This window comes from Oncorhynchus keta, unplaced genomic scaffold, assembly GCF_023373465.1.
Source record: "Oncorhynchus keta strain PuntledgeMale-10-30-2019 unplaced genomic scaffold, Oket_V2 Un_contig_6954_pilon_pilon, whole genome shotgun sequence".
In the NCBI taxonomy this organism is placed as follows: Eukaryota; Metazoa; Chordata; class Actinopteri; order Salmoniformes; family Salmonidae; genus Oncorhynchus; species Oncorhynchus keta.
The window spans coordinates 98,213-119,381 of record NW_026289165.1 but is presented as its reverse complement, the minus strand read 5'-3'; the positions used below and the strand labels follow the sequence as shown (position 1 = coordinate 119,381).

At 43.9% G+C, this 21,169-nt stretch overlaps 1 protein-coding gene across 1 annotated transcript in view; it reads right to left on the bottom strand.

Moving 5' to 3' along the window:
* Positions 1-3,169: 3,169 nt before the first annotated feature.
* Positions 3,170-21,169, bottom strand: part of LOC127926127 (heparan sulfate glucosamine 3-O-sulfotransferase 6-like) — a 32,652-nt gene continuing 14,652 nt past the window's right edge. Inside the window, exon 2 of the mRNA XM_052511510.1 lies at positions 3,170-4,319. Coding sequence (XP_052367470.1) covers positions 3,701-4,319 — 619 coding nt within the window. The 3' untranslated portion in view covers positions 3,170-3,700. The remainder of the gene's footprint in view (positions 4,320-21,169) is intronic.

Here is a 21,169-nt window from a genome sequence, read left to right as displayed (position 1 = left end):
TTTATGCATGCCCATAGAATGGAATGATTCAAATACATAGCCATTCCTCCGGGTCCCATTGTGCAGTGTTTTGGGACAGCTTTGCCCAGAGCATCCACTCATACCATGCTGTGGTTGCAGTCCCATTAGAGCCACAGTAGTTCAGCCCAGTGTATAATAAACATGTAGCCAATGATTCATGTTCCTCTGATTTCATTAAGTTTACTGTTAGGCTGGTACCGAAGACATTGGTGCTAACGACTTGCCCAGATGGAGGGGGAATATGAAAAAATGGACACACGCGCAGGCACAGGCACAGGCAAAAGCACACACACACACACACACACACACACACACACACACACACACACACACACACACACACACACACACACACTCCTACCACTGGGCTGGCACTCAGAAAAGGCAGCTATCAGCAAGACAGCTAAATAAAATGTAATAAAATGTGGGACAGATGAAGTGAGCCAGGGACATTAAATGGTACTGAGGGCACTACTAGCCTGTGACCAGACATATTTAAGTGAGGCGGATAGGTGGGAATGTGTGACAGGCATAGCCTACTGGGTGGAGGTACTGTATCCTACTGGGTGGAGGTACTGTTTTCTACTGGGTGGAGGTACTGTATCCTACTGGGTGGAGGTACTGTTTTCTACTGGGTGGAGATACTGTATCTTACTGGGTGGAGGTACTGTTTTCTACTGGGTGGAGGTACTGTATCCTACTGGGTGGAGGTACTGTAGACTACTTGGTGGAGGTACTGTATCCTACTGGGTGGAGGTACTGTAGACTACTTGTTGGAGGTACTGTATCCTACTGGGTGGAGGTACTGTTTTCTACTGGGTGGAGGTACTTACCTATTTACTGTTTTCTACTGGGTGGAGGTACTGTATCCTACTGGGTGGAGGTACTGTTTTCTCTGGGTGGAGATACTGTATCTTACTGGGTGGAGGTACTGTTTTCTACTGGGTGGAGGTACTGTATCCTACTGGGTGGAGGTAAATTACTGGGTGGATACACTACTTGTTGACACTGTATCCTACTGTGGAGTGGAGTGGAGGTACTGTATCCTACTCGGTGGAGGTATTGTAGACTACTGGGTGGAGGTACTGCATCCTACTGGGTGGAGGTACTGTATCCTACTGGGTGGAGGCACTGTAGACTACTGGGTAGAGGTACTGTAGACTACTGGGTGGAGGTATTGTAGACTACTGAGTGGAGGTACTGTAGTCTCCTGGGTGGAGGTACTGTATACTACTGGGTGGAGGCACTGTAGACTACTGGGTGGAGGCACTGTAGACTACTGGGTGGAGGTAGGCAGGAGGCAGAAAGTAGTGCTACTGCCAAGGTAACTGGGTACTAAACCTAAACTGAGCCCATTCATTAACTGTTAATCCTGGAGCTGTTCTGCATCCATCCCAGTCTACATTTCAGGGGGAAAGTTGGCTTCCTTTTTAAAAAAGTAGTTCCACCAGAGCAGATGTGTTTTTCCCTTTTGAAAGAAAGGAGTGTTGCTAATTCTGCCCAGAGAGGGAAGGATGGGGTCTTTTTAAGACAGCTGACATATTTCATCATTTAAGGCCACAGCACACATAGCTCTCAGGCTGTACATGTGGTCTCACTATGTGGAGGGAGAGAAAGAGGGAGAGCGAAGGGGGGCGAGAGGGAAGGGGCAAAGAGAGGGAGAGAGAAGATGAAGAGGAAGAGAGGAAAGAGAGGAGAGGGAAAGAGGGAAGTGGAGGTCTGTGTATGTTTTCTACTGAGGAGTTAGACAGAGTTTAGCCTCTTATTCGAGTCTTCTGAGTTCTCAGAGAATACACAGAACACAATAATATAAGGTCTGGCTATGCTAAACGAGGTAGAGTTGGGTCTACAGACCTCCAAGGGTCTGCTGATGGTGGGTCTCAATGAGACCTGTTGTAGCTAGTAGAACACTGACAGATCACAATAATATAAGGTCTGGCTATGCTAAACGAGGTAGAGTTGGGTCTACAGACCTCCAAGGGTCTGCTGATGGTGGGTCTCAATGAGACTTGTTGTAGCTAGTAGAACACTGACAGATCACAAGAGCATAACCGCACCACTGTGTGTTTCAGTAAAAAAAAACTAACATTATGTGTTCATTTCAAATGAAGCTTTACTAAACATCTCAACATATTCTCATTTCAGTATGTACAATAGTGTTATAAACTTCAGTATGGTTTAATAGAACATTTTTACAGAGTAATATGAATTGAAAGGAAATAAACTTTGACAAACATAATCTTTAAGTATGACATTTACAAATGAACTGGTAGAGTTAAGTGAACTGGTAACGTCAAGATAATGATACTCATTGTACATTGCATTTCATCATTGAAGGGTAAACTATACATACAAATCTGTTTCGGTTGCAAAATGGTGTTTCTGTACCCTAAGTGAGGTATCATTGTTGGATGCATCAAAGGTTTGCAAGTAAGAACATCATTTTAAATGAGGCTTAAATAACTTTGAGTTAAAAGGTGAAATAAGTATCACATCATAATTAGCTCTTTACCTAAGGAGAAGAAAAAGGATTCTGTGTACAAAGTCTTTATAATAGAGGTTCATCATCCAATGTAATACTGTCCCAATGGAAATGCTGTCCCAATGGAATACTGTCCCAATGTAATACTGTCCCAATGGAAATGCTGTCCCAATGGAATACTGTCCCAATGTAATACTGTCCCAATGAAAATGCTGTCCCAATGGAATACTGTCCCAATGGAATACTGTCCCAATGGAAATGCTGTCCCAATGGAATACTGTCCCAATGGAATACTGTCCCAATGGAAATGCTGTCCCAATGGAATACTGTCCCAATGGAATACTGTCCCAATGGAAATGCCGTCCCAATGGAATACTGTCCCAATGGAAATGCTGTAAACAGGGTCTGGTATTAGATTGACTTGACAGATAATGATAGATAGTTACACATTTGGTTTTTAGATCTACAGTACCATTGAAAACACAAGTCAAAGTTCAAAAGAAAAGGATTGTCAACCCTGATAAAGAAATGTTTTGTTGCTTAGTTGGGTGATCACAAGAATAATTAAAGCTACGTAAACTTATTGCAATAAATACACTTTTCTTACAGTATCTTAAGCATACACACACACAAACACACACACACACACACACACACACACACACACACACACACACACACACACACACACACACACACACACACACACACACACACACACACACACACACACACACACACACACACACACGCTGGTCAGAAACAGGTTGGCTATAAATCCTTTGTATAATCCATTGTAATATGGGTCTCCTCACACAGAGGTATCAAGTCATCAACTTCCTTTGGTCTACTTACTGTGTGACATGTATCATGATCTCCTGGTTCATGTACTTTACACTGGCAAAACAATGAGTTCTTACATTATTCTTACATGTAGCAACATGCACATACTGTAACTGAAACTATAAACGACAGCTTTATATCATTGTTCCATAAAATACAAAAAATGCCAACATTTTGTATAATGCATACCATGTCACAAGTCAAAGTGGTAACCTAGAACCCCTGTTCCCTCATTGACAAATGTAATGTCAGTCTTGTGTTTCCTGTCTTGATGAAAGCAGTATCCTCTACACATGTTTTAAAGTAATCATTTTCATCCTTTAGCTTGATTTCCATGTAACATTGGTGGACGGCTCAGTCCCATCCAAAGTCTTGTCCAGTCATCCGGTAGAACCTGCGGTTGAATGGCCTGTAGAAGTCCCTGAGCCTCTGCAGTACCTCTGGTGAGATCTGTGGATGAGGCCTTCCTTTGGACTTCCCCAGACACCGGGGCCTGCTGCTTCCCTCTGGCTTCTTCAGACAGGGGAATCCCTTAGTCTGGTTGAAGTAAAAGTGCTTGTCACTCACCACCCTCTTCAGACCCAGGAAGTCCTGCACCCGGCCCATCTCCCCCGCCGGGTCGGACACCAGCCGCTCGCCGCTGACGAACAGGAAGTGAGATAAGGGGAAGTGCTGGAGCCAGTTCTCCAGGTGCTTGGCGTACAGGCCGATGCGCACGGCGCTCCACGAGGTGTCGACCAATCCCGTAGAGGTATTCTTGAGGGCCAGGCTCTGGAAAGAGGGGAGGCCGGGTTGTTTGGACAGCGTCTGGGTATAGTCGGAGATTGCCCGGGTCACGGGGTCGCGGACGACTACAATGAGCTTGGTGTGGCAGTTCATGGTGCAGAGGCGACGAGGAGCCTCCTTGGTCACAAAGTAGCTGGGCGTCTTCTCCATGGTGATCTGACCTTCTAGGGTCCGAGGCATCAGGTTCCTGTCAACAGACATGGAGAATAATCAGTTACTGTCCTTCACTCAACAACATGACAAACTTCACACTATGCAGTGTCATAAAGAGCTGGAACACTGATTCATAATATACTGTACATTGGATATGATTCTTACATCTGTGTGTTTTTACAGAAATAGAGAACACATTACAGATATACCATTTTAGATACACATCTTTGTCTGAGCCAGATATACATCCTTCAAGTTCAAAACCTTTAGTGGAACTATTTCATTTCCAAAAAATACTATTTTCCTCTACAAGCTCAGGTATGAAAAATTGCATTCTTAACTGCCACAAATCCAGCACTGTATACCTAAATTAAACCTTCTCCAAAACAGTAATGATTAAAAGAGTACAGTCTATGTTTATGAACCAGTCCCCAGCCCATCCCAGTCCTGGTATAGGAGCCATGGGAAACTGGGAGGCCGCAGAGCCAATATGGATCTGATGAGCCAAAGCCACAAGAACCACTTAACAGCAATTTCCTTAAGACTTCCTTCTCCAGCCCCCTGTCCTCCCCCTTTCCTGCACCGCAGAGTGATGTGTTCCCCCCGCAGGCAGGCTCTGTGAAGAATCTAGCAATACCAGACGAAACAAATTTAGGACGACTATGAAACACAAGGCTAGCTAAGCTGCTTAGCTCAGATACACCACCTTTCTCACAGCTACTTTTAGTCTTAGATAATAGACATCCTCTGGTGAGAGATACTGAATACTGGAAAGAGATACAACACATAGAGTCCCAACGCTGTCCTGTAGGCAAAGATGTAACTGAGGTGTCATAAGAAACTGTTCCATAAGAAACAGTCTAGATTGAGTTCAGTCAGAAGAATAAGCCTCTGTCACCTCTCTCAGCATCTGTTCTCCTATCTGTTATGTGAATGTTCTGACATGGCTGTTTGCCTCAACAACAACACCAAAATCAAGTTCAGTGAAGTTTACTATCAAGCTAAAGTATAAATCTGTCGGTGTTCCCTTGTGCAAGGCACTTAACCCTAATTGCTCCAGGGTTGCCATTGATAATGGCTGATCTCTGGCTCTGACTCCACTCTCAGAGGGTGTCTCAGGGGGGTGGGATATGCAAACAAACAAACTTGTATACTACAAATGTAAGTACCCACCTAATTATTAATTATATTATCTACTGTACTGTACTGTACTGTACAGACCAGGGAAAACTCCTAGCTCTATTGTCTATAATTCTGCTTCATCTAAATTCAGATGAATAAATTCTGTTAAATGCCTTGTGTGTCTGGTCTCGGGATTTGTGGGTAATGTATGGAGGCTCTCCAATCCTGAGGCCGCTGTTTTGTGGTGAGAATGAATTCAGGGAACAAATTGTTTTACTTAACAAAGGATGAGAAGAAATGTTAGTTTATAGCAATTACTTTTCCATCCATCCATTCATTCATCCATCCACAAGCCTACAGATGTAGGATCTTAATTTGAGTCAGTTTGGTACAGCAGGAAAATAATCCTGCAGCAACAGTATGTGAATTATTATGTGGAATATAACTAATGGACATTTTTGCTGGGGTTCATCCATTTTTCATAAGGGAAAATCAAGTCTGAGTTTATCAGAAGCTTCAGAAGTCTTTTTAAACCTTAAATATACACTAAGTTTTACATTTCCTGCATTGTAGGAAAGTTATCCTGCAACAAGGTGACCAAATTAAGATCCTACATCTGAATCGTCTGTTATTCTTAAGGAGACCATATTGTGGCTTTACTGAAAATAAACAACTTCAACACATACTCTATGGACAGCCAGCACTTGAAAAAGTATGTTTGTTTTTTATGAAAAGTCTTGAAGATTCGCCAAAACAATAATGCAGAATGACAGGAGTCCTTTCAATTGCTTCTATGATTGACAACAGATGAAGCGCTCATCAAATGAAGTTCAAAGAGTTCGTCCAAACAATGTGGGATCCTAGTTTAATTTGGCCAGTTATTCACCAGCAGGACTCTGGCAGTGGTTGCTGACTGACTTTGACGATGGTTCAGAGACTTTGACGACAGTTCAGAGATGTTTCTGGGTAAATCAAACTGTTCATTAGGCCTTGTGTCTGCTGCCAGACATGACATGGCACTCAAACAGACTGGTTTAGCTTAACTATAGTTGGATTGAAAACCAAACCAAGAAAGGAGGGAAGCGAATCAAACTAATAAGTAATTATAGATTACAAACAGATTATAGTCATGATAAGCACAGATAGTGATCTCTGTACATTTAATATTTTATTTAAAAGACTTTTCAAAATGCTATTATATTTAAGTAATTGATAGCATGGGCATCATCTTGGTTGGTTTTTGAGGACTAACAGTGATTTAACTCCTCTCAATAATCTCTCTATAACATATTTTGACTTTAACGTAGTTGATTTACTAGGTGGACCAATACCTTCAGCCCTGTTGACATTCTAGAGAGCTTCATGAATTCAACAATCTCTAAAGGCTCAAATCATACAGACAACAGAGTGGAGCAACAACATGACCCCCTATTAGCCCTGAGCTAAGCACTGGTTTACAATAGTTCAAAGAGTCATCTGTAGTCAAAGTACAGGGGTATTGTAGACTAGGTCTCCTGTAATTGCAGGTGGACAGACTAGAGCAGTGGTACTGTAACACCAGTGGAGGCTGCTGAGGGGAGGACGGCTCATAATAATGTCTGGAACGGAGCAAACACTGCAGCATTATACTCAGCTAATGTCTTTTCTGTTTACATGTAGCAAATAAACACGTCCCATTTATGATTAACATCCCAAAATGTTCATCACCTGTCCTGTCTGTCTGTCCCCAGTCCTGCTCTGCCAGATCGATGTGTCTGTCTCTGTATATCTGTGATGACAACAGATACGGCAGGACAGTGACAACAGATATGGAGGTGATTATGTTGGTTGGGTGGCTCTTCTGTCTGTCTCCTGTCTGGCCTTGGGTGTCTCCCCTCGTAACTGATGTTTGTCATTGCTGTAATTGGCCATAAGGACATCTCCTTCCATAGTTATAAATATTTAATGTGATGCCCCTTCTCGCCACCTTCCAACTGGAAGCCAGTGGAGAGAGCGGAGGAGCGGGGTGACGTGAGAGAACTTGGGAAGGTTGAACACCAGACGGGCTGCGGCGTTCTGGATGAGTTGTAGGGGTTTAATGGCTGGTCCCTATCTATCCCCCCTCACAATCTGCCTCATCATTACACAATCAATAAGAGCCACTCTCTCCCTATTATCAATGTCTTTGTGTGCCTTAAGTGTCAAGCACAATCAATATGAATCTGTAGAATATTGGGTCATGTGCTTCAAAGGACATTCTTCTAAATTAAAAACAAGGAACAGCAATTGTCCAGCTAACTATAACATAGTGTAGTTTAAGAGCTAGCTGAAACATAGCGTAGCCCGAGAGCTAGTTAAAAGTGAAGCCCAGGAGCTAACTAAAACTGTACCCCAAGAGCTAGCTAAAACATAGCGTAGCCCGAGAGCTAGTTAAAAGTGAAGCCCAGGAGCTAACTAAAACTGTACCCCAAGAGCTAGCTAAAACATAGCGTAGCCCGAGAGCTAGTTAAAAGTGAAGCCCAGGAGCTAACTAAAACTGTACCCCAAGAGCTAGCTAAAACATAGCGTAGCCCGAGAGCTAGCTAAAACATCCATGTCTGACTGTTACAGGAAAGGGAGCAACAGGGCGAGGTAAAGTTCTCTATTTGGGGCTTTCTTGGAGAGCTTTGCTGAGCTAGCCACATTAGCTAGTTGGTCCCCGCTGTTGTAGGATGTGGGTATTTTACCCTGAAGTGATATGCTTCTGATTATACGACTGATATGTAGCAACCAATCCGGAGCGGAGCGTAAAACCCCCCGCGGCTACTAGGATGTGGCTGACACATTTCCTGCCTTCACGATCATAACCCTGTAAAGTACTGGTACTACTACGACTACACAACATACTGTGCCTTCCTGTAATAAAAACATGGGACGTTTTCTGTCTATGGAAACGTGAATTGCTAAGACTTCACTGAATTAAGAATCATGACTGTACCAAAATATTTATAATATCAATAGTCAAGAAACACTATTTATTTGTATAAACCTCACACCATTCTGCTTTAGAAGTGTAAAGTAATCATAATGCCTCCACTTTACTCAGAGGCAGAAGAGAAGCTGATTGAAATGGACATTGGAGGATCTGCTCACTAGGCATATAGAGCACAGAGCTTGTTGGAAATAGTCTCTAAGTATTCAGGGCCCATATTCACAGAATCTCAGGGTAGGAGTGCTGATCTAGGATCAGATCCCCCCTGCCCATAAAATCTTATTCATTAAGATCTGAAAGCCAAAACTTATCCTCGATCAGCATTCCTTCTCTGAGACGCTTTTTGAATACGGACTCAGAACTGTGAGATCCAATTAGACTGAAAATCAGCCCCATAAAAGAGGCAGGAGAGCAAACAGCAAGCTGAAGAAAACTCCCAGCAGCCCTGCTGTGCACAGAGGGTGTCGGACAGAGACAGACGGCCTAGGGGACAGGCAGGGCAGGACTGTCTGGCTGACTGTGGAAACCGTTCCCACCATGCAGTGCTTCCTGCCTCTCTGGATAGCTTGATAGCATGTTGTGTACTGTATTCTCATTGACATGACACAATATCAGGCTAAAACCTGGAACATTTTAGGTTTAATGACTGTTATGTGATGTTATGTAAATGACATTGACATTCTAATGTTTTGACTCTAACTCTGTATAGATACTATCCAAACATTCTTCCAGTTTAACTGTATTTCACCTACAGAATGTAAACATGTCAAAAGAGCATTTGTAGGCTTCCATTTCCCCAAAGAGAAAACACTAACTGGTCTCTGATGATGTGATTGGATGTACAGATGAAACACTACAACAGGAAACGGGACTCACTGTACAAGAAGAGAGCCACCGAGCCTTTGACGTGTGTACGTGTGACAATGAAAAAATATATATATTTAACCTTTATTTAACTAGACCTAGCTATGACACCCTACTGAAGCCATGGCCGGGCCAACACTATGACACTATCAAGGATCATGGCAGGCCGACATGCTGGCGAACTGTCTCTGATGTCAGGTCTTTGTGACAGCTTCTTAAGGGACAGCTGAGCTGACCAGTCATAGTGTTGGCCTGGCTGTGGTGCCAGTAGGGTGTCATGGCTCGGGCTGTGGTGGTCATAACATTTTGTCAGACGGTGATTGTCATACAAATGACTGTTGGTCTCACGGTAAATGACCATTAATTAACATAAACACTTTTAGTATTTTCTGGCTTCCACACATAGCCTGATGCAGACCTTTGGAAGATCTACATTTTAAACAGTCTAATAAATTCATGTAATATAGCCTACACCATCACAATAAATCCATTCAATATTTTAGACAGGTCTAAAGAAACATGATGTGAAGAAAATGTAGTCTAGTTCAGAAGAACAGAAGGGCATACTCTAAGTTGTCTTTATGTTAGTCCCTGATCTGGTTATGCCATATGGCTCTGGGCTAAATGGCTCTGGGCTCTGGGCTAGTTCATTTAGCAGACAAGACTCTAATGTTGCATGAAAGGCATGAGCTCTGCTGTACACACTTCATCAAGGCTGTAAACACTTCATCAGTCTCTCATTCACAATTTGACAAGCACTTGATAATGCCTCGAATTTCCCGGCTGCATCCCCTTTGTGTGGCCGTAATGCCCCCTAAAAAATACATGCCTTTTGTGGCCAGTGGCCGCAGTGCTGAATATAATCATTATAATTCCATTCTCCCTGCAGAAGCACCTCTCACAGTAAGTAATTTAATTTTTAATTTTACCTTTATTTAACCAGGCAAGTCAGTTAAGAACATATTCTTATTTTCAATGACGGCCTGGGAACAGTGGGTTAACTGCCAGTTCAGGGGCAGAACGACAGATTTGTACCTCGTCAGCTCGGGGGTTTGAACTCACAACCTCTAACCACTAGGCTACGCTGCCGCGAAGTAAGGTGGTCGGGTCTTTCTCACAGGCTACAAGTCAAGACCGGCACATCGGGGACGGAACTGCATGGGTCCTTATTCAATTCTGATGCGCATATTGAAGATATCTGAAGAACTGTCCACATTTACTTTTCATCAGCCAACAAGATGAGTAGGCCTAACGAACAGCAAAAGCACTAGTCAATCTACTATCCCCCATAGTACAAAAGTTGACCTATTCTATTCTGTGCGACAAAATAAATATTCCAAACATAGTCTGGGACAGTTGTCAGATGCGATTGATAACAAATTAATAGAACCACTACCATAAAAAAAAAGTTTAGCTTAAAATGTTGATAAACTATTAGGCTATTTCTTCACATTATAAGCAGGTCTGCTGAGGTTGAACACCAACACTAGCCAAGCAATAAACAACACTCTGGACCAGTCTCAGTAAAGACCAGAACCCACAGAGCTGTAGCGATGGAGCCAAGAGTTGGGGATGCCCCCATGATTGCACGACTGAGAATTAACCATGAACCCATCCACACATCCGTACCATATCACTCTACCCTCTCTGTCCCTCTCCCTCCAACCACTCTATCAAATGACTATCAAATGCTATGGAGCCAGAGACCAGGGGTGCCAATGTTTGATATCCCCATACCACACACACATCCACATCACTGCACCCCCCCCCCTTTCCCCTCCCCCATTACATTCTATGATGCTGGGGGTGCAATGTCTGAGTAATCTGAATCACAGCAACATCACCCCCTCCACATGCATCCACACCACTGGTGCCTTGACTCCCCCTGCCCCCTCACCCCCCATGACACTCTATCAAACACTATGGGGTCAGAGACAGTCTCAGAGATACAGTAACACTACCCACACACCCCAGACACAGCCTCACATCCACACCACTTCTCCACCCCCCCCTCCCTCCCAGCCTACCTCCCTCCCTCCACACACACACACACACACACACACACACACACACACACACACACACACACACACACACACACACACACACACACACACACACACACACACACACACACACACACACACACACACACACACACACTATGAAGCACCAGAAAGGCCAGGACACCAGGATCTGGTGTGTCTCAGAGACGTAGTTAGTGTCACACGGGAGGTGGATGCCTGTGGATTCACAGTGTGCCTCCCATCAGGCTCCACTGCCCACATCCACCCATTCATACTCAGACAGGAAGAGGAAAATAATGGTTATACATAATATATAGTAGAGTAGGGGGAAGTATCTACACCAGAGCTTGGGACTAAAAGGTTCTATTTTCAAAAACATGATTCTGAGGTAATTACAACATTAATTGGGGGTATTTAGAGCATTATATAGGAAGAGAACATTGAACATGTCAATAACTCCATTTTGAACCGTATAGTCCCAAGCTCTTGTAACAGGCTCCTTAAACAAGAGTAGGATACCATTATCATTGGTGTGATAGAGAGGAGATGGACTTGCCGCATCTGTAAAAAAAAAAAAATGAAATGTGTGCGTGTGTGTCGGGCACATGCGTAGGCTTCTCTTTTAGAGATGAAGTGCAGTGGAGCTCATTACTAATTAGTGACTAGAATAGAAGAGCCCAATCATGATGAAGTATCATCACAGGGTCTGAGGTCAATGATGTGTCGCCGGAGAGTTTTCTGGGGAACGGCTAATGGCTTCAACATTTACACACATTAAAGTACATAGGCCAAGCAGTCAAAAACCATGTAGCCGCTGTCAGACCTGGGCTCAAATACTATTGGAAATCTTTCAAATAGTTTAAGCGTTTGTTTTAGCCTGCCCACGATTGCCAGGTGGGCGGGGCTTAGACTTTTGGGACCTTTCTATTGGTTCAATTGCAACAGGCAAGGTTAATGAGGCACAAATAAAGTATTTCAAATGATTTTGAGTAGCATTTGCACCCAGGTTTGACCTCTGTTTTTGTAGGACACCAACGGTCAAGTCCATGACATGCTGCTGCCATTCTATATTCAACTGTACATACATATGAAAGTTAACTTTAGAAACATACACTTACCAGATTTGTACGTTACTGCATTTAGCTCTCATATGATTGAGAACTTGAAACAGTTTGATTACGTGTGACAAAGCCATTGGCCCGTGAGCCCTCAGGGTAATTTCAGCTTATTTCCATTAAACGTTTTTCATCGTTTTTAACCTAACATTATTCTTTGTGGGGATGGCAGAGAAACCATGCATGACAACCCAAGGCATCTGAAATATTTTATTTTGGCCTGTCGAAGCGAGCTATTATTTCTCCTCACAAACACGCTTCTCCTTCCTACTCCTGACTGACTGACTGACTTCTTTTTACTGCTGGGAGTGCAGCTAAAACAGCTAAACGTGCTGATGTCTCCTCAGTACTTTCTGGGATCGCTTAAAATGGACCACAATGCATCTCAAATGATTATAATTCCCACCATATGGGGTGTGAGTATAGGGCCTAGTAGTCTACCGTATCCCAATGGCGCCACCCCTCCCCCACCTCCACCTTACCTCCAACCCACCCAGGCCCAACACTATTAAAACACTATGCAACTGAACGCTACAGCCACTTCCTGTTCTGTTTGCAACTGAACGCCACAGCCACTCCTGGTCTGTTAGACAACTCAACACGGCATTCAGTCTCTACTTATCATTAATGGCCCAAGGGCAGGACAGTGAGGGAATGAGGTGTGGGGAAAATCCCCTTTACTCTAATGGAAAATCAGGCTTGCGTACTGTACTGTAATAATGGGTTACTTTTATAGTCCGTTTTATACATTGTCTGGACTGAGAGTGATGCTGTGAGATTTTGTGTTCTACCTTAAAATACAGTAATAGTATGTTTTTATAAGTTTAGCAGTTAAATCATTGTTGTGTAATATTTAAATAAGAAAAAACCCTTAATTGATTTGGAATTTGTATTTAATTCAAATGTTTTCAGATTTTATAAACAATACAAAACATACACATACAATCGACAACATAATACAAACATCAACTACATGACATCTGCCCAGACCCACTAGCACACACCCTCATCTCCATCAACTACATGACATCTGCCCAGACCCACTAGCACACACCCTCATCTCCATCAACTACTACATGACATCTGCCCAGACCCACTAGCACACACCCTCATCTCCATCAACTACATGACATCTGCCCAGACCCACTAGCACACACCCCCATCTCCATCAACTACATGACATCTGCCCAGACCCACTAGCACACACCCCCATCTCCATCACTACATGACATCTGCCCAGACCCACTAGCACCTCTCCATCTAGCACCTACATCTCCATCAACTGACATCTGCCCAGACCCACTCACACACCCCCTCCATCAACTACATGACATCTGCCCAGACCCACTAGCACTGCCCACCTGCCCAGACCCACTAGCACACCCCCCATCTCCATCAACATGACATCTGCCCAGACCCACTAGCACACACCCCCATCTCCAGCACCTACATGACATCTGCCCAGACCCACTAGCACACACCCCCATCTCCAGCACCTACATGAGCCCAGACCCACTAGCATGCACACATGACATCTGCCCAGACCCACTAGCACACACCCCATCTCCATGACATCTGCAGACCCACTCACACACCCCCATCTCCAGCACCTACATGACATCTGCCCAGACCCACTAGCACACACCCCATCTCCAGCAACTACATGACATCTGCCCAGACCCACTAGCACACACCCCATCTCCAGCACCTACATGACATCTGCCCAGACCCACTAGCACACACCCCATCTCCATCACCTATCATCTGCCCAGACCCACCACACACCCCACATGACATCCATCACCTACATGACATCTGCCCAGACCCACTAGCACACACCCCATCTCCATCTACATGACAGCCCAGACCTAGCACACACCCCATCTCCAGCACCTACATGACCTGCCCAGACCCACTAGCACACACCCCCATCTCCAGCACCTACATGACATCTGCCCAGACCCACTAGCAGCACCTACATGACATCTGCCCAGACCCACTCACACACCCCATCTCCAGCACCTACATGACATCTGCCCAGACCCACTAGCACACACCCCAGACCCATCTCCACCCCCATCTCTCCTACATGACATCTGCCCAGACCCACTAGCACACACCCTCATCTCCAGCACCTACATGACATCTGCCCAGACCCACTAGCACACACCCCCATCTCCAGCACCTACATGACATCTGCCCAGACCCACTAGCACACACCCCCATCTCCAGCACCTACATGACATCTGCCCAGACCCACTGACATCTGCCCAGACCCACTAGCACACACCCCCATCTCCAGCACCTACATGACATCTGCCCAGACCCACTAGCACACACCCCCATCTCCAGCACCTACATGACATCTGCCCAGACCCACTAGCACACACCCCCATCTCCAGCACCTACATGACATCTGCCCAGACCCACTAGCACACACCCCCATCTCCAGCACCTACATGACATCTGCCCAGACCCACTAGCACATCTCCAGCACCTACATGACATCTGCCCAGACCCACTAGCACACACCCCCATCTCCAGCACCTACATGACATCTGCCCATCTCCAGCCCAGACCCACTAGCACACACCCCATCTCCAGCACCTACATGACATCTGCCCAGACCCACTGCACACCACCTACCCACTAGCACACACCCCCATCTCCATCAACTACATGACATCTGCCCATCTGACATCTGCCCAGACCCACTAGCACACACCCCCTCCATCTCCAGCACCTACATGACATCTGCCCAGACCCACTAGCACACACCCCATCTCCATCAACTACATGACATCTGCCCAGACCCCATCTCCAGCACCTACATGACATCTGCCCAGACCCAGACCCACTCCAGCACACATCCCCAGACCCATCTCTCCAGCACCTACATGACATCTGCCCAGACCCACTAGCACACACCTCCATCCCATCTCCATCACCTATCATGACATCTGCCCAGACCCACTCTCCAGCACCCCCCATCTCCAGCATCTGCCCAGACCCACTAGCACACACCCCCATCTCCAGCACCTACATGACATCTGCCCAGACCCACGAGCACACGCCCCCATCTCCAGCACCCGCATCACTTTCCGCCACATGGCCTCAAACTGCACCATTTTGTTTCTCTCCGGAGCCCACGCACTTTCAATATTTAAATAATAAATCATTACATTTTTACATTGTGTTAATGATGGCGGATTGATTGATTCCCACGTTTTTAGCCCACGTGCCATATGTCTTGAGATATGCAGACAGACGAATTAAAAGTAAGTTTACATTGTACTACTTCTGACAGACAACTTTTTACCTCTGCTCCCAACTTCTGGATTTTATAGTATTCCCAGAAAACATGGATTACTGAGTCATTATTAGTTTTACACACAGAGTTTCTTATTCAGTACTAATGCTATGATCAAGCCTCATGGATTGATGCAGTAAGTGGCCTACAGTACCTTTTTTTCATGTGTAGAGAGAGAGTATGGTGTAGCTGTGTGCTAAACAGCCCATTTAAACTGTGTTTGGCTTCCATAATGGTCACTGCAATAGATATTTTAACATGTGGTTGATAACACCAATGAGCATATCACTGATAACAACAATGACCAACAAGGACAGTGAAAATCCACCTGTTGTAATCATCACATCCATATTGTTGTGAATTGTTAGATACTACTTCACTGTTGGAGCTAGGAACACAAGCATTTCGCTACATCCGCAATAACATCTGCTAAATATGTGTATGTGACCAATACAATTTGATTTGATTTGATTACTACATGACTTAATTGATGGCACTTAGTGAGCCTATGGGATTTCCAGTGGTATTGACGTTTTCCCGTGCCCATATGCCATTGCCCTGAAATGATTTATACTATCATTTAATTGCAATCCGATTGGCTGAGGCCTTCGGTGTCAGGGTAAAGGTCAGCCAATTGACAAGCTGTCAAAATATTGATGACATCACTTGCGTATTGGAGTTTTCCTGAAATTGAAATGCAGTAATGATCTTTTCATGAATCACGCAGTATCATCATTGCGCACATTCACTGACTGGCTGAGTACTGTATGCTTGTTTGTATTCATACACAGTACAAATCATGATAAGAGGACATGCACATTCAACAACTAGCCTACTGTATGTTTTTAGAATATCTTTCTGTATGAAAGTGAGGAGTGGAACAAGAGAACAGCATCTTATTCATAATTCTTTCATCTTTATGAAAGCAATATGAAAAATAAGTGGAGATCCATTTTGTCTAGTTAAAACCTCTTTGGGCTGAGATCCCACTAACGGGATCGATATGACAACAGCCAGTGAAAGTGCAGGACGCCAAATTCAAAACAACAGAAATCCCATAATTAAAATTCCTCAAACATACAGTATTGTACACCATTTTAAAGATACACTTCTTGTTAATCTCATCACAGTGTTCAATTTCAAAAAGGCTTTACAGCGAAAGCAAACCAAACGATTGTGTTAGATCAGAGCCAAGTCACAGAAAAACACAGCCATTTTTCCAGCCAAAGACAGGAGTCACAAAAAGCAGAAATATTAATTAATTAATCACTAACCTTTGAGGATCTTCATCAGATGACACTCATAGGACTTCATGTTACACAATACATGTATGTTTTGTTCGATAAATTTCATATTTATATAAAAAAATCTTAGTAGTTCCAAAACATCCGGTGATATTGCAGAGAGCCATATCAATTTACAGAAATACTCATAATACTCATAATAAACATTGATAAAAGATACAACTATTATGCACGGAACTATAGATACACTTCTCCTTAATAGAAACGCTGTGTCAGATTTCCCAAAAACTTTACGAAAAAAGAACACCATGCTATAATCTGAGTACGAGACCAAAACAACCCAAACAGATATCCGCCATGTTGGAGTCAACAGAAATCAGAAATAGCATTATAAATATTCACTTACCTTTGAGGATCTTTATCAGAATGCACCCAGTTCCACAACAAATGTTTGTTTTGTTCGATATGTCCAAATACCTCCTTTTGTTAGCTTGTTCAGTTCACAAATCCAAATTCATGACGTGCACCTGGCAACCTTGGTTAGTGTGCACTGCGCCCGGCCCACCACAGGAGTCACTGGTGCACGATGATACAAGGACATCCCTACCGGCCAAACCCTTCCTAACCCGAATGACGCTGGGCCAATTGTGCGTCGCCCCACAGACCTCCCGGTCGCGGCCGGTTACGACAGAGCCTGGGCGCGAACCCAGAGTCTCTGGTGGCACAGCTGGCGCCCTTAACACAGTACAGCGCCCTTAACCACTGCACCACCCAGGAGGCCTCACAGAGCTTACTCTCACGTGAACGAGTGTGGCTAGCTCTTGGCTCTCTGGCAGACCTCTGACTCATTCCCCTCTACTTCACAGTAGAAGCATCAAACAAGGTTCTAAAGACTGTTGACATCTAGTGGAAGCCTTAGGAAGTGCAATTTGACCAATACCCCACTGTATCTTCAATAGGAAATGAGTTGAAAACCTACAAACCTCAGATTTCCCACTTCCTGGTTGGATTTTCTCTCAGGTTTTTGCCTGCCATTTGAGTGCTGTTATACTCACAAACATCATTCAAACAGTTTTAGAAACTTCAGAGTATTTTCTATCCAAATAATATGCATATCTTAGCATCTGGGACTGAGTAGCAGGCAGTTTACTCTGGGCACCTTATTAATCCAAGCTACTCAATACTGCCCCCCCCCCCAGCCATAAGAAGTTATTAAGATACTAAGGCTGAGTTTACACAGGCAGCACAATTCTGATCTTTTGTCCAATTATTGGTCTTTTGACTCTTTTATGGTCCAGATGTCCGACTGGATTGTAGCTCTTCTGATGTGATGTCTGACTGGGTTTGATCCCAACATAAATAAATCTCCTCTCTGCCTCAGAGGCATACATGATGAAGCTACTCTCATATAATTCACTGTCTGGGTGAAACATGTCAGAAGGCACTGGCTTACGGATGGACTTTGTCAGCGACGTCACACATCTTGAGGCCAGCTTGCAGGTTTTGAAACATGGCACTAATTTACACTGTATGAAATTTCACTTCATATTCAGTGGTCCTATTCACAAGAGGGTCCTCTTTTGGAGGAATATGTGTGACTTTCTTGCTGGGATTTGAGAAGTTAGGAGGTGTGTGTGTGTGTGTGTGTGTGTGTGTGTGTGTGTGTGTGTGTGTGTGTGTGTGTGTGTGTGTGTGTGTGTGTGTGTGTGTGTGTGTGTGTGTGTGTGTGTGTGTGTGTGTGTGTGCGTGTGTGTTGGGGAGGGGAGGGGAGGTTAGCAGGAGAAAGCACAAATGTAGAAAAGCATGTTTCATACACTTTGGTTTATTTATACAGTATAACTCAATAGGACTGGATATAATTCCATGATCTCTCTTGATCCATCTGTCTTAAATCAAGTCTTTAAGGCGGTGTCACACTGGTATACACAATGATTTAGTGGTTTGTAATATTTGTAATATTTGTTAGTCATCAATCCATTAATCAAATTGAAAAGTGAATAGGAGTATTTTCTACCATCAGCCTTTCCAAGAAGTCTGTTTTCTCCCAGTCCCTCCCTGCTTTTGCTGTAGAGGTGTTTACATGCCATCTAAATGACAAATGTTTTCCCCCAGAATGAGCCAACGAGACATTTTGTCATTTCCATACAATAAAGATCCAAAACGTTCATAAGAAAGTAGAAAAACAAATGAGTTCATTATAAAGTCTTCAACAACAGGAGGCCGATCTATAAAAACAGTGACAACTCATGTACTTCATTGTGCCCATGTCGCGGTGACATAAGCATAACAATCCATACCATTGTGCCACGGAAAGTTGAGGTTTGCCGGTTTTCCTGTTTCAACTGTGTCTGGTGTGGCTCTCACAGGGCCCATATGAAAAACATTGGACCTAAGTCTATTTAAACCCATGAAACAACACAGAAAGTCATTAAATCCCCCTTTTGATTCTGATGGGACCATTCTGTGGCTTTTTCTAGTTTAGTAATGTCCGTAGGCACACATGCAAACTACACAGACACACACACGCAAGCAATCACACACTCACAAGCATAGAAGCACGCATGGATGTACCGTTCACACACACACACACGCCCACCCACTCTCTCTCTCTCTCTCTCTCGCACACACACACACACGCACGCACACACACACGCACGCACGCACACACGCACGCACGCACGCACGCACGCACACACACACACACACACACACACACACACACACACACACACACACACACACACACACACACACACACACACACACACACACACACACACACACACACACACACACACACACACACACACACACACACTAAAGCTCCGGAAAGCTGAGGAAAAAAGCTGGCAAGAATCACAGAGAAGTCAGTGGAAAACACTTAAAAGAGGTCTGAGCAGTTTTGTCTCATAGCAGACAATGGTTTTTGGAAGACAATGCGTGGGATGGGATTGTGTGTGTGTGTATTAAGTCTCTCCAGTATGCATATTGCCCCTGTATGTCCCTGTGGTTGACATTCATAAATGATAAGGTTTTTATGACAGTGCACGAGCAGTCTCTCTCCCATTCTATTAGAATCAGATGCAGTCATCATATTTCACTGTCCAGGACACATGGCTCCAGACATATTATCACACTGCACTGTTGTCAGCTCCCCCAACTGTCTTTCTCTGTCCACAATGTAGATAAGTTACAGTTGTAGATAAAACATTTATACAGTCTTTTACACTCCCTTTGGCACTAATTTCAGAACCTTGTGGTCATTTTTCAAAACTCCAGACACAAAACTCAAAATGGTCATCACTTGTAACACAGGCTGTCCAATGTTCAGAACATTGCATTGTGAATTCATATCTTTAAAGAAACCTTGCAGTTGCAGAATCATTGTTTCAAATAACTAATTTATCATGAAATACCATAGGAACATTAATTTAGATCATCCTCACACAAGATACCGATAGTTTCACTGTGTAGTTGTTCGTACAATCATTAAATATTGTAGTACAAAATATGTGATACATGTTTCATTATGGTACTACACGTAAGTACATCACTGTAAAAGGACTGGTAAAGAGAATAGTACAGACACAGTGGAATCATTGAACAAAATCTGAAATTTATTGATGAAATACAATAAAATCACTCAGGTTTCTTTGAATCAAAGCAAAAATAATTAGCTACAACAAAAGAAAAAAACTACAGTAAAACATCACCTGCAGTGTTCCTCACTTGGCTTACTGTAAAACATCACTGCAGTGTTCCTCACCTGGCTTACTGTAAAACATCACTGCAGTGTTCCTCACCTGGCTTACTGTAAAACATCACTGCAGTGTTCCTCACCTGGCTTACTGTAAAACATCACTGCAGTGTTCCTCACCTGACTTACTGTAAAACATCACTGCAGTGTTCCTCACCAGGCTTACTGTAAAACATCACTGCAGTGTTCCTCACCTGGCTTACTGTAAAACATCACTGCAGTGTTCCTCACCTGGCTTACTGTAAAACATCACTGCAGTGTTCCTCACCTGGCTTACTGTAAAACATCACTGCAGTGTTCCTCACCTGGCTTACTGTAAAACATCACTGCAGTGTTCCTCACCTGACTTACTGTAAAACATCACTGCAGTGTTCCTCACCTGGCTTACTGTAAAACATCACTGCAGTGTTCCTCACCTGGCTTACTGTAAAACATCACTGCAGTGTTCCTCACCTGGCTTACTGTAAAACATCACTGCAGTGTTCCTCACCTGGC